Source organism: Myotis daubentonii, chromosome 1 (genome assembly GCF_963259705.1).
Source record: "Myotis daubentonii chromosome 1, mMyoDau2.1, whole genome shotgun sequence".
Classification (NCBI taxonomy): domain Eukaryota; kingdom Metazoa; phylum Chordata; class Mammalia; order Chiroptera; family Vespertilionidae; genus Myotis; species Myotis daubentonii.
Window position 1 is genome coordinate 40,978,177 of NC_081840.1, and position 13,143 is coordinate 40,991,319.

At 41.5% G+C, this 13,143-nt stretch overlaps 1 protein-coding gene across 13 annotated transcripts in view; it reads left to right on the forward strand.

The window, feature by feature from the left end:
* Nucleotides 1-13,143, forward strand: part of NIN (ninein) — a 101,355-nt gene that overhangs the window by 57,209 nt on the left and 31,003 nt on the right. For 12 of the 13 annotated variants that reach the window (XM_059696387.1, XM_059696350.1, XM_059696364.1 and 9 more), the window contains 9 exons: nucleotides 563-709; nucleotides 1,412-1,579; nucleotides 2,085-2,221; nucleotides 2,523-2,663; nucleotides 2,894-3,068; nucleotides 6,135-6,245; nucleotides 6,632-6,721; nucleotides 8,969-9,107; nucleotides 12,155-12,276. In XM_059696387.1, the coding sequence (XP_059552370.1) occupies nucleotides 563-709; nucleotides 1,412-1,579; nucleotides 2,085-2,221; nucleotides 2,523-2,663; nucleotides 2,894-3,068; nucleotides 6,135-6,245; nucleotides 6,632-6,721; nucleotides 8,969-9,107; nucleotides 12,155-12,276 (1,230 nt within the window). The remainder of the gene's footprint in view (nucleotides 1-562; nucleotides 710-1,411; nucleotides 1,580-2,084; nucleotides 2,222-2,522; nucleotides 2,664-2,893; nucleotides 3,069-6,134; nucleotides 6,246-6,631; nucleotides 6,722-8,968; nucleotides 9,108-12,154; nucleotides 12,277-13,143) is intronic. The other variant, XM_059696376.1, reaches the window with a different exon arrangement.

Genomic DNA, 13,143 nt, shown 5'->3' on the forward strand with positions numbered 1-13,143 from the left:
CCTTTTCCCTTCCTCTCTGTAAAAAAATTAATAAAATATATGTTTTTTAAAAATTACCTGCTCATCTGGCTACCATTGCTCAGTGGTTGAGCATCAATCTATGAACCAGGAGGTCATGGTTTGATTCTGGGTCTGGCACATGCCCAGGTTGCAGGCTCAATCCCCAGTGGGGGGTGTGCAGGAGGCAGCCAATCAATGATTCTCTCTCATCATTGATGTTTCTATCCCTCTCTCCCTCTTCCTTCCTCTCTGAATTTAAAAAAGAAAAAGAAAGAAAGAAAGAAAGGTTACTTGATTTAAAAGTGTGAGTAAAAGAGAAAACAGTAATTGCTAACTTGTGTAAAGATTATGAAGATGTTGAAATGGACTTTAGTTTGTGTGAGGTGGAAGGATATATTACTAGAAAGGAAAGTAAATTTAGTGAAACTAGAATAAAGGGGCATGTTATATTTCTGGAGTCCTGGGATCAACATTGGTGCCAATTTCTATTGGCCAGCAGTGTACTTTGGGCCTTGTGTTATTTTAAGTGAAATATTTAAGACATTTGGTCGCCTTTTCCTAGATGCTTGAGGAAGTCTTCCATAATCTTGATCCTGATGGTACAATGAGTGTGGAAGATTTTTTCTACGGCTTGTTCAGAAATGGGAAATCCCTTACACCGTCAGCGTCTACTCCCTATAGACAGTTGAAAAGGCATCTCTCCATGCAGGTAAGAAATAAATGGGAAGTGATTTCTTTTCTTTTTTTCTTTATTCTTTTTAATATATATTTTTATTGATTTCAGAGAGGAAGGGAGAGGGAGTGAGAGAATCATTGATTGGCTGCCTCCTGCACGCCTTCTATTGGGGATCGAGCCCGCAACCTGGGCATGTAACCTAACTGGGCATCGAACCATGACTTCCTGGTCAACACTCAACCACTGCGCCACACGGCCAGGCAGAAGTGGTTTCTTTATAAGTAGAAGTTAAACCCATGTGAATAATTTTTAATGACTTAATCGGTTATTTGAAGAAGAATACTAAGGAGAAAGAGAGGCAAAAGAAGAATAAGAAAGAAAGAATAAGCCATTAAGAAGGAAAAATTGGGTTTGCGAAATGACTGTAAATTATAGAGTGGGAAGACCACTAGTCATGCCCCTTAATGTTAACTGAAGAAAAAACCTGGTGCTAAGTAGAGACACCTCTCATCTAGAGCAAGGAACTCTCTGCCAGAGTTCCTTGTTTTTGATGAGCTTTGCATTCTAGGCTCACTTGGGAAACGGAGATCTAAGGGGCTGGGTGGCTCGCCCCGCCCCTTGTGTAAATTAGAGAAACACATCCTTCTGCTCCTTGTGGGCGGGACTGACCAGTGTTGGTCTCACCAACACCTTGTTGAAATGCCGGAGCCTGCTCAAGTCTCTTTCTCCCTCCAGTCTTTCGATGAGAGTGGACGACGTACTACAACCCCATTGGTGATGACGGGTACCACTGGCTTCCGGGTCTTCTCCTGCCTGGATGATGGGATGGGCTACGCACCAGTGGAGAGAATACTTGACACCTGGCAGGAAGAGGGCGTTGAGAACAGCCAGGAGATCCTGAAGGTGTGGCAGCAAAAGTGGGAGAAAAGTGACAAATTAGGAAAGGGTTGAAAAATTCCAGGTGTTTTTTTGAAACTGGGATTTGATTATTTGATTTCTCCTTAATGATACTTCTATTCACAAAACCTCAAAAATAAGAGATAACTTTTCCTACCCCCTTTAACCAGGAATTTGTTGCTAACTACTTTCTATGTTTTTAACCCCTAAATTATTGATAAGAGAAATGCCCTTAACTAATCTCTGGTTGGTAAGGATTAGAATTATACCACTGTGTTTATTTAAAGTGCCAGATAGCGTTTTCTTTAAAAACATGTAAATAATCATGTTATGGTTTCCTTAAAGAGAGCTAGTTATGTTCTGGACTAAAGATTGTTCCTTAACAGTCACTAAAGAAATGTAATAATCCATCTTCTAGACTATACATTTAGCTGTCTGGGTTGGTTAACCTTCACTTTCTGCTTTCAGAGGATAGAACTTGTGATTCTCCTGAACTTGTTCTGATTTCCAGGCCTTGGATTTTAGCCTTGATGGAAACATCAACTTGACAGAGTTGACACTGGCTCTTGAAAATGAACTTTTGGTCACCAAGAACGGCATCCACCAGGCGGCTCTGGCCAGCTTCAAAGCTGAGATCCGGCATTTGCTGTGAGTTGTTTCATTCATCTTTTTCTACTTCTCCAGCAAAAGTCACTGAGATGCCTGGGATATACATTTTTTCCATATGCCGATGTGGCTAATCTGCTATCATCTCTCTACTGTGAAAATGAGGGAGAGCGTGGATGTGCATGTAGGTTTGTGAAGGGAGCTATGGAATGTCCTTGTTTTGGAAGGCGTTTGGTTGTCTTGGTTTTGTGTTTGTATTGAAGCAAGCCAGATGAGAGCATTTGGGGGTCTACTTGTTACTTAGAAACAGTTTCCCTTTAACTCAGTTTATTTCTGATTCTAGGGAGCGTGTTGATCAAGTGGGCAGAGAAAAAGAGAAGCTACGGTTAGATCTGGACAAAGCCGAGAAGCTCAAGTCTCTCATGGCCTCAGAGGTGGACGATCATCATGCGGCCATCGAGCGACGGAATGAGTACAACCTCAGGTGCGACTGGTAGGGCCAGGTCCCTCCTCACCCAGCACCCTGGCCCAGGGCAGTGGGGCTCAGCCCGCCTGGCCACACCTGGCTGGAGTGAGTGAGGTCTTGCTAAGCCTAAGGGAAAGCAGGATACACTAGATACTTTCTCAAGTTGCTTGACTCTGTTTCCGTTTTTGGTAGCTCCGCATAGGGATCTCTGAGGGATTCAATGGCAGCTTGGTCTTTTCTCCTCCCAGGAAACTGGATGAAGAGTACAAGGAACGCATAGCAGCCTTAAAGAATGAACTCCGAAAGGAGAGAGAGCAGATCATGCAACAGGTGGGCAAGCAGCGTTTGGAACTTGAGCAGGAAATTGAAAAGGCAAAAACAGAAGAGAACTACATCCGGGACCGCCTGGCCCTCTCTTTAAAGGTAGCCTTCCTGTTGGTTCTGCGGTCTGGGTCCTGCTAGGGAAACCGCAGCCCGGTCTGCCCAGGGCTCAGTCAGGGTTTCCCGCACGTTTACCTGGCTGGGCCGTGACCCAGATATAGCAGAGCCCGCTGGGATCTCAGTTTCAGGGGTATCCAGGCTTCTGGTTTGTCAAGAGTTGATTCTTGTTCTTCTCTCCCCCCTGAAGCTGCACTGGGCCCTCAGGGCTGTTTGGCCAGGTTGATGCCCTCTCCCTTCCCTGCCCTCCCCTCACCCCTTCCTCTTAGCAAATGGACTTGTCTCCGGCCACACAGAGCCCATCAGCTTTGCTTCTGTGCTTCCAGATGTGCCTTTTCCCTCATGCATCCCGCTCTCCTTTCCCATGCCTTGTAGAGGAAGTGATCCTGCTCTTTGCTGGACTCTGACACCAGATACCATGGTACAGTGTAGTCGAGAGATAAGCGGGGAGGGGGGTCTGGACTCAGACTGCCTGGTTCCAATCCGGATACCACTACTTACGGGAAAACCATGAACAAGTTACCCAAACCTGCTTCCTGACGTGCAAAATGGGCACCATCATTATACCTACCCCGAGGCATTGATATGGGGATTAAATGGGACGCTACACATACCGTGTCTGGCAGGTAATTGGTACATATGGAATATTCACTATTTTTGAGGTTATGAAAGGTTCCCAAACTCCACACATCAAAAACGGAGCTGATTCTCGCTCCCTAACCATCGAACTATTTCCTCTGTTGAATTTTCTCCCTGGTCTGCATCATCGCCATGTGCTGTGTCACAGAAGCTCAAGTCCTCAGTCATCCTCACTCATCAGTCTTTAAGTCTTGATGCTCTGCAGTGCCTCTCAGATTTATCCACTGCCTCTCCATTTCCACAGGCTCTGAATAGGCTCAGAATTCATCATGATTTCTCTTGGACTTAACGTGCAGCCTTTCTGCTGTCTGTCTGACCTCCGCATGGCCACCAGAGTTGCCTTATTAAAAAGCACTTACAGCCGAAACCGGTTTGGCTCAGTGGATAGAGCGTCGGCCTGCGGACTGAAAGGTCCCAGGTTCGATTCCGGTCAAGGGCATGTACTTGGGTTGTGGGCATATCCCCAGTAGGAGATGTGCAGGAGGCAGCTGATCGATGTTTCTCTCTCATCGATGTTTCTAGCTCTTTATCTCTCTCCCTTCCTCTCTGTAAAAAAATCAATAAAATATATTTAAAAAAAAAAAAGCACTTACAATCACGCTCTTACCCTCTGTAAGGGTGCAACGTGGTAACAATGGACACCCCTAAAATGGGCTGGCCATACCTTTCTAGCCTCAGGAACCACCAGCAATCCCCCACCGCCCCCTTGTCATGCCCCCAACCCCATTCAACCCCATTGCACCTGCCATCAGCTCTCTCAGTTCCTCAATGGGCTTTTATGCTCCTTCACTGCTTTCTCCAGCACTGCAGGCCAAATTACTTTTTCTTTTTTTTTTTATTGCTTAAAGTATTACAAAGGGTATTACATATGTGTCCTTTCCACCCCCTCCCCCCCCCCCCCCAGCCCTTGACAATCCCCCGGCCTCCCCTACCCCCCAGTGTCTTATGTCCATTGGTTATGCTTATATGCATGCATACAAGTCCTACGGTTGATCTCTTGCCCCCTCCCTCCTGCCCAACAACCCTCCCCGGCCTTCCCGCTGCAGTTTGACAATCTGTTTGAGGCAGCTCTGCCTCTGTATCTATTCAAATTACTTTTTCATTTCCATTTCACTCACTTTGTTCTTGCCAGAAATAAGGTAATTTTCTGATCCATCATAGGTCATTGTATTCATATCTGACTCCCTTCCCACATCCAGACTGCATTCCCTGTTGCCAGTAACAGAATCTGATTCTGCGGTGTCCAGAGCACCCCCTCAGGCCCGATACCTCGAGATTGCTGCTCATTGTTGACATCTAAATCTAGACATACTTTGAAGGGTTAGAGTTGTAGAATTGGCATTTTAGGGGGAATGGTATATTTTTTAAATGCTTCAAACATGTTCTCTTTTACTCCATATGCTCTGAGAGGGTGTGAACATGAATGTGTTAACATATATTGGCTCTATATTCTTTTGGCAAAACATACTTTGAAAATACTATTCTTCCAATCAGCCTTTAACATTGGAATAGAAAATAGGTTGAATGGCATGTCTGTGTGACTATATATATATATATATATATATATATATATATTAACAAATGTGGGTGGAAATCTCTCTAACAAGTATTATATATACAGAAAACCCCACCCTTTGTGGACTTCATTTCATGTATTATTTTATTATAATAATTTAAACATATGCCAATTATGAAAAACCTATGTGTGTGTAGCTTTTACATCCTTAAACCAAAATTAAATTGTAAACCAAACTCTATCATCACTAAATAAAAATTTAGGGTTATTCTCCTTTTTACAGTTTTTCTGACTTCTCTTTTGCTGTTAGCCCAACCAGTTTTCTCTCATTTGATAAGATGTTGAGACTGTCTTTCATGCCATTAAATTTTCTACTGCAATGCTGTCCAGAAGAAAGATAATGCAAGCCATACACGTAATTTCAAATTTTCAAATAGCTGCATTAAAAGGTTAAAAGGAACAGGTGAAATTAATTGTAAATCATTTTCTTTAATGTAGTATCTCCAAACATTATCATTTTGATGGAATCAGTATATAAAAATCATTGAACAATTTTATATTCTTGTGCCAACTCTTAGGCCTCGGGGGAGTGTTTTACACTCCCAGCATGCCTCAGTTGGCGCTGTGCGTGTTTCAGGTGCTCAGTATCCACACGTGGCTGCCAGTGGCTCACTGTTGGACAGCACAGTTCTGTAGGGTCAATAAAAAAAGGAGGCAGGCATTTAGATTATAAGATAAACATCCATTTTTAAAATACTTACTTTTGTCTAACCCGAAACTTTCAAAATGAACAAATTCTCAATCCAGAGCACCGATTTGTGTGCCTCATATAAAATGGTACAACAGTTTTCTTATTTTTCAATCTGTGCCTATTTAATTTCCCCAAATTTCTTCAGGAAAACAGTCGACTAGAAAATGAGCTGCTGGAAAATGCTGAGAAGTTGGCAGAGTATGAGAATCTGACAAACAAGCTTCAACGAAATTTGGAAAATGTGTTAGCAGAAAAGGTAAATCTGTTTAAATGGGACTTCCTGATACCCAGCTACCTCAGTGTAGTTTACGCAAAAGAGCAGGAGCAATGCCACCAAGAAAATGACTGTCAGGGGAGGATTTAGGTGGGTAAGGGAAGCAGTCACTCCTTGCAGAGATTTCATTTCAGAGGTTGGATGTGAGGAAACCATTGCACGGCACTGAGAAATGAGCCCTGGGTTAGCTGAACACATCCCTCTAGAATGTTCTTCCCATCATCCAGTTGGTGGTGTTCCTACTTAAATGTCACATTCCTTTCATACTCAAGAGACTGGGTGAGCACCAGACTCTGGGACCTTTGGAATGTTGAAGGTCAAAGAAGGACACTTGGGAAAATGACAGCTTTCTCCTTTTCCTTTTCCAGTTTGGTGACCTCGATCCCAGCAGTGCTGAATTCTTCCTGCAAGAAGAGCGGCTGACACAGATGAGAAATGAATATGAGCAGCAGTGCAGGGTGAGTGACTGGAGAGGACTTAGCGAGTGGAGGCAGAAAGTAGGTGATTAGCTGCCAGGGCTGGGGTCCAGTCCCGCTTGACCATTTCCTAGCTGTGTGACCATGAGCAAGTCACTTACTCTGTGGGAGCCTCGGTGCCTCCTATGCAGGAGGTAAAGATAATAGGGTTGTTGTGACGATTCAATGAGTAACTGAACGGAAAGTGCTTAGAACAGAGCCTAGGACAGTGATGGCGAACCTTTTGAGCTAGGTGTGTCAGCATTTTGAAAAACCCTAACAACTCTGGTGCCATGTCACATATAGAAATTTTTTTATATTTGTAACCACAGTAAAACAAAGACTTATATTTTTTGATATTTATTTTATATATTTAAATGCCATTTAACAAAGAAAACTCAACCAAAAAAATGTCATAGGTTCGCCTTCACTGGCCTAGGACATGGTAAGCACTTAACCCACATGCTAGCTGCTAATATTATTATTTAGTATCTTGAAATATTAGGGAATCATGCACACTTCATTTAAGTCTGTTTTATCTAGGTCGGAAATTACCGGTGCTTAGAGGAAAATATGGTCTGTTCCAGTGGAGGAATATGTGGTCATGGTGATGTGCTTATTCCAAAATTAGCCTTTCCTGATTCATCATTACAGACCTAATCCGATGTAGTTTGCTTTTGTCCCGTGGGGGTTTTTTTCTGCTTAGATTCCTTATTTTATTTACAAAATGCAAATGAAGCAGAAACCACTCAGATCTTTAGCTAGTAAATAATTATAAATTCCTACCAGAAGAGACAAAAAAAAATCCTTACATAAATAGTAGAAATATTGGATTTTTTAGCTTAGTTATTTGAATTTTTTAGCTTAGTTTTTCTTAAATCACAAAGGCTTCGTTATTCTAACAAGGAAAGCATAACCGAGTTCTGACTGCTTTAGATGAACAGTCAGAGAAATGAGAACATCACCTCCTTTTGAGGTTGTCATAGTCTGCCTTCTCAGGAAATATATATGCACATCTTCAGTAAAGAAATGAAACATTCATGCTGCTTTTACAGTTAAGTTTGGCTGTCGGCTCTAATCAAGTAGAGGTGTTTTTATATGTCTTTAAAGTGAATTATGTCATCAGTAAAATCTGTCGATTCTACCTCCCAAAATTCCCCAAATCCATCCACTTCTCTATTTTTTTTGAAAGCTTTTCGTAACTATACAGTTCACCCATTTGAGGTGTACAATTCACTGTTTTTTAGCACATTCACAGAATTGTGCAACCCATTACCATAATCCATTTTAGAACATTTCATCACACAAAAAGAAGCTCCTACTCCACTTTGTTATACTTTCTCTCATGACCCGAGCCCTGGCAACTAATCACCTACCTTCTGTCTCTATGGATATGCCTGTTCTTTACATGGCATATAAATGGAATTGTACAATACCTGGCCCTTTGTATCTGGCTTGCTTCATTTAGCATAATGTTTTCAAGGTCCACCCATGTTGTAGCATGTATCAGTACTTCATTTCTTTCAGTTGCTAAATAATATTCCATTATATGATTGTACCAGATTTTATTTATCCATTCATTAGTTGATGAACATTTGGATTGTTTTGAAGATTGTGTATAATGCTGATGTGAATACTTGTGTGCAAGTTTTTGTGTGGATATATGCTTTCATTTCTCTTGGGTATATACTGAGGAATGGAATTGCTGGGTCATACGATGACTGTATGTTTAACTTTTTGAGGGAGTGCCAAACTTTTTCCAGTGGCTTTACACCATTTTACATTTCCACCAGTATGAGAGTTCCATCTCTACAACCTTGCCAGTAGTCACTATTGTATGTCTTCTTTTATTATAGCCATTCTAGCAGCTCTGAAGTGGTATCTCACTGTGGTTTTGATTGCATTTCCCTGATGGCTAATGATGTTGAGTGTCTTTTCATTTACTTATTGGTATATCCTCTTTAGAGAAATATCTATTTAGATCCTTTGCCTAATAATTAAATGAGTTATTTGTCTTTTTAGTGTTGCGTTTTAATAGTTCCTTATACATTCTTGTTGCAAGTCCCTATCATGCAATTTGCAAAAACTTTTCTCCCATTCTCTAGGGTTTTTTTATTTTTATTTTTTTATTTTCTTGATAGTATCCTTTGAAGCACAAAAGTTTTTTACTTTGATGATATCCAATTTATCTGTCCTTTCTTTTGTTGCTTGGTGTCACATCCAATATTCGTGTTGGTTTTTAAACTCCAGGTATTACAAGACCAAGTGGATGAACTCCAGTCTGAGCTGGAAGAATATCGCACACAAGGCAGAGTTTCCAGACTTCCCTTGAAGAACACACTGTCAGAAGAACTTGGTGTTAACAGTGATTGCCTTGAGCCTGACCAGGGTAAGCCCTTCAGACACCATCTTTTCAGAGTCTCTGCCTTTGACTTTTCCTTTTAGAACCATGGTTGAATGTAGAATAGACAAACTTTGGCAACAATAACAACAGAAAAAGACTTTGGCAATACTATTTTCTTGAGCTATTTCACTTGTGGTCTGTGTTTTCGTTCATTCTTGACATCTCTATGAGAATATTTCTACCTAATTTTGATACGCAACAACCAAGGAATGGGAGAATCAAACCACAAAGATATTTGCTTTGTTTAAAAAAAGAAACTGGCTACAAGTCTGAGAATCCAGGCCTTGGGAGTGTTAGAATTCAGACACTGAACTATTGCTGAATTCTCCCTTTCTAAAAGAGCGAATAACTGGTATGACAATGATTTTTTTTTTTTTTTTTTGCGTGGGGCGGGGGCAAGGGAGGGGGAGCCAGAGACCACAGAATTTGGTTTTCTTATGCTGGCTGTGCTAAATGTCTGTATTCCCTCTGCAAAACAACAAATAAAATAAATGTGTTGGTTGTGCCTTTGAGGAAGATTTTGAGTGGCAAGGCCAGGGAGCCTTCCTCTATTCAAAACTGACTCTTTTCCTCCTTCCTGGTCTTCTGCCTCTTTCTTCCAGTGTGTTGAGATGTAATTTCCTAAAGGGCTCATAATAAACTCTCCTGTTGTAAATACTTTTGCCCACTACTAGTTGTTACAGGAGTACAGGTCCTTATAAGAGTTATTCTCCTCACTTATTTATTCTAGAATAAATAAGGGATGGGGGAAGGGACAAAAAGAGGCCTTAAGACCTTTCTTCTGATTCTAAGTCTGTAGCTTTACTGTAGTGTAAGGATGGAGCCCAGCTGGTAATATGATACATTTCAGAAGCTTTTCTGGACTTTTCCATAGGTGACCAAGTGTTGGGGGTTCTCCTCATGGGTTTGTAAACTTGCACTATCACTCGCCAGTTGAAGATATGCCATGACATGTGAAGCAAAACAGCTCAAAGCAAGACTGTCAATTCTAGATACAAGATTTATGCCCTTTCTCCCATCTGCCTGTGTACACTCACATGAAAAACATTTTTTTTGTTGTTAATCTTCATTCGAGAATAATTTTTCATTGATTTTTAGAGTAAGTGGAAGGCACGGGGGAGAGAGAGAGAGAGAGAAACACATCAATTGGATGCCTTCTGCATGAGCACTGATTGGGGCTGGAGCCTGCAACCAAGCCCTTGACCAGAATCAAACCCGGAATCCAATCTGGCTAGGGCTGAAAAACACTTTTGAGTCCTCTGCCTTAAAAGATTTCTACATAGTATTAGCTATAATCATTTTGTCTATGTACTAGCTCAGCCCCCAACTTAATGCTTTACATTTCAGTCATCATCCTGGGCCATTGCAGAGGTGAACTCATACAGTTGAGTTGAGAAAATTTCCCCAGACTTCCTATATCTGTGTTCCCAATCTATGCCCTATTTTTCCTTCTTTGTCTTTTACTATAGCCTTTGTTTTTAAAATCTGTATTGCTATCCTAGCTTTTTTTGCATTTCCATTTGCATGAAATACCTTTTCCATCCTTTTACTTTTAGTCTGTATATCTTTCATTCTGATGTGGGTCTCTTGTAGACAACATACATATGGGTCTTGTTTTCTTATCCATTCAGCTACCCTATGTCTTTTGATTGGAATATTTAAGCCATTTACATTTAAAGTGAATATTGATAGGTACATATGTTTTGTCATTTTAATTTTATTCATTATAACTATGTTCCTCTGTTGTTATTGTTCTTCTTAACAGCGAAGACCCTTTAACATTTCTAGTAGTACTGGTTTGGTGGTAATGAACTCCTTTAGCCTTTTCTTGTCAGGAAGCTCTTTATTTCTCCTTCAATTTTAAATGATAGCTTTGCTGAGTATAGTAGTCTTGGTTGTAGGTCCTTGCTTTTCATCACTTTGAATATTTCATGCCAATCCCCTCTGGTCTGAAATGTTTCTGTTGAGAAATCACCTGACAGTCTTATGGGAGCTTCCTTGTAGATAACTGTCTTTCTCATGCTGCTTTTAAGATTCTCTCTTTGTCTGGAGGGGCATGCTCCATCCAAGAAAGATGGTGTCTACATTGTGGAAAAGTGACTCAGTACAGGAATCCTGGCAAATGTTCCATCATCTTTCTCCAGAACCACAAACCCCCATCTCTCCTCACATGATTCTAGTCTGCTCTGCCCTCCCTCCACCTGAGCCCAAGTTGAGTGGCTGCAAATGAAATTTTGTGTGTTGTCCCTTTAGGAGGGCACCTGTGTCCCTAGTAGCAGACTCCTGTCTCTCCTTGGTAGACAGAATCCCTCCTGCTTTTCACAGCCAGATGTTATGTGGATGCCTCTTGCTGGCTCTGGTGCTCTTGGATGGGGAGCTCAACCCCATGCTCCTCAGGGGGAACCTTTGCAGCTGAGAAATCCCACCAGATTCTCAGCGGCAGCCCTTGGGAACAGGGCCAGGCCTTTTCATGTTTCTGCCCTTACTACCAGTGTAAATCCTTGGTTATAAGACTTCTGTTCAAATAGTCTTCATTTGGTTACTCAGGTTGATTGTTCTATATTTTAATTTTAATTCCCGTTTAGTCCTGGGAGGAGGTCCATGTACCTTCCATCTACTCTGCCACCATCTTGGACCTCTGTCCCTACCTAATTTGTTACTTGGTATTTGTTGGATGGATAGAAGGCTGGTCAATTTGACCAAACGTCTTCAGTCCACAGCGTTTTTGTTAAGAGGCAATCATGTTTAAGAAAGAGTTTCCACATCTACTCCCCACCTACTGTCCAAAAAGATAGGTTCTGTAAGGTTTGGTGCATTGACTGTATGTGACAGAATCTGCTCACCTTCATGTTCCTCTTGTTTTCCCTGATGCTCAAAAACAGAAGAGACTTCTCTTGCCTTCTACAGTTTCCTAGTAGAGCTCATCTATGGCAATTTAGGCTAAAATTATTCCTTTATTCAATGGATATCCCTCCTCTGATGCCAGCTGTGTTATTGAGAGATCAGGGTCAGTAGATCTCATGTATTTTCAGGGCTTGGTTCTGAAGACTGCAATCCACTGAATATGAGCATCGAGGCAGAGCTGGTCATCGAACAGATGAAAGAACATCATCACAGGGACTTGTGTCACCTAAGACTGGAGCTTGAAGATAAAGTAAGTCCTTGTCAACCCTGTTCTCTCATTTCCTTGATAGGCGTTTGCATGTAGTGGGTTCTCAGTGCTTCGTTCTTGTACGGCAGCATTTTCTATATATTTTCTCTTGTGTCTTGGTGGCTGCCAGGAACCCGGTTCCTCAGGATGGTTTCCTAGGCCAAAGTTCCTCAGAGTTTCTCCAGAATGTAAGACCCTCATTTTCCAGCAAGCGTAGAACTCGAAGGCCACTACATTTTCAACTTGCTAAAAAATGTCTTGATAAAAACAAAAAAGCCCTTTGCTATAGCATTACCTCTTACATTAGGTGCAAGCTCTGAATATTGGCCTCCAAAACCCTTCCTTAACCTTGTCGCTTCAACGTACTTTTTCATTTTTCTCTTTTTTTACCGCTCCTTTGAGTTATCCTATCCTCCAGCCAAACCAGGTAGTTTTCCGGTTTTCCTCAGACTGTGCTCTTTTGCTCATGCTGTTACATGCTATGCTATTTCTCTCTCAAAGTCTACTTACCCTTCAGGGTTCATATCAAATGTTTTCCTCTTGCTGCACCCATTCCTGAATTCCCCCCACCAAATGTGCTTTTTCCCTCCTTTGAATCCCCTGGTTACAATGTAGCTCTTTACCTTTTATATATATTTTTTTTCTGTCTTGTAGTACAATTCTCTGTATTTGTCATAACCATGTCTAGACAGGTTTCTCCTTGATGGCAGGGATTTTGTCTTACCCAACTTTGTGTCCCCACGAGGTTTGCAGAGTGCCTGATAGGTGTTCAATAAATATATGGATTTAATTCAGTATGTTCAGCCCCTCAGTTCACAGTTGGAAAGGATGCCTGGGAAGACCAATGGTATCTATGGGAAGGTCTGGTCA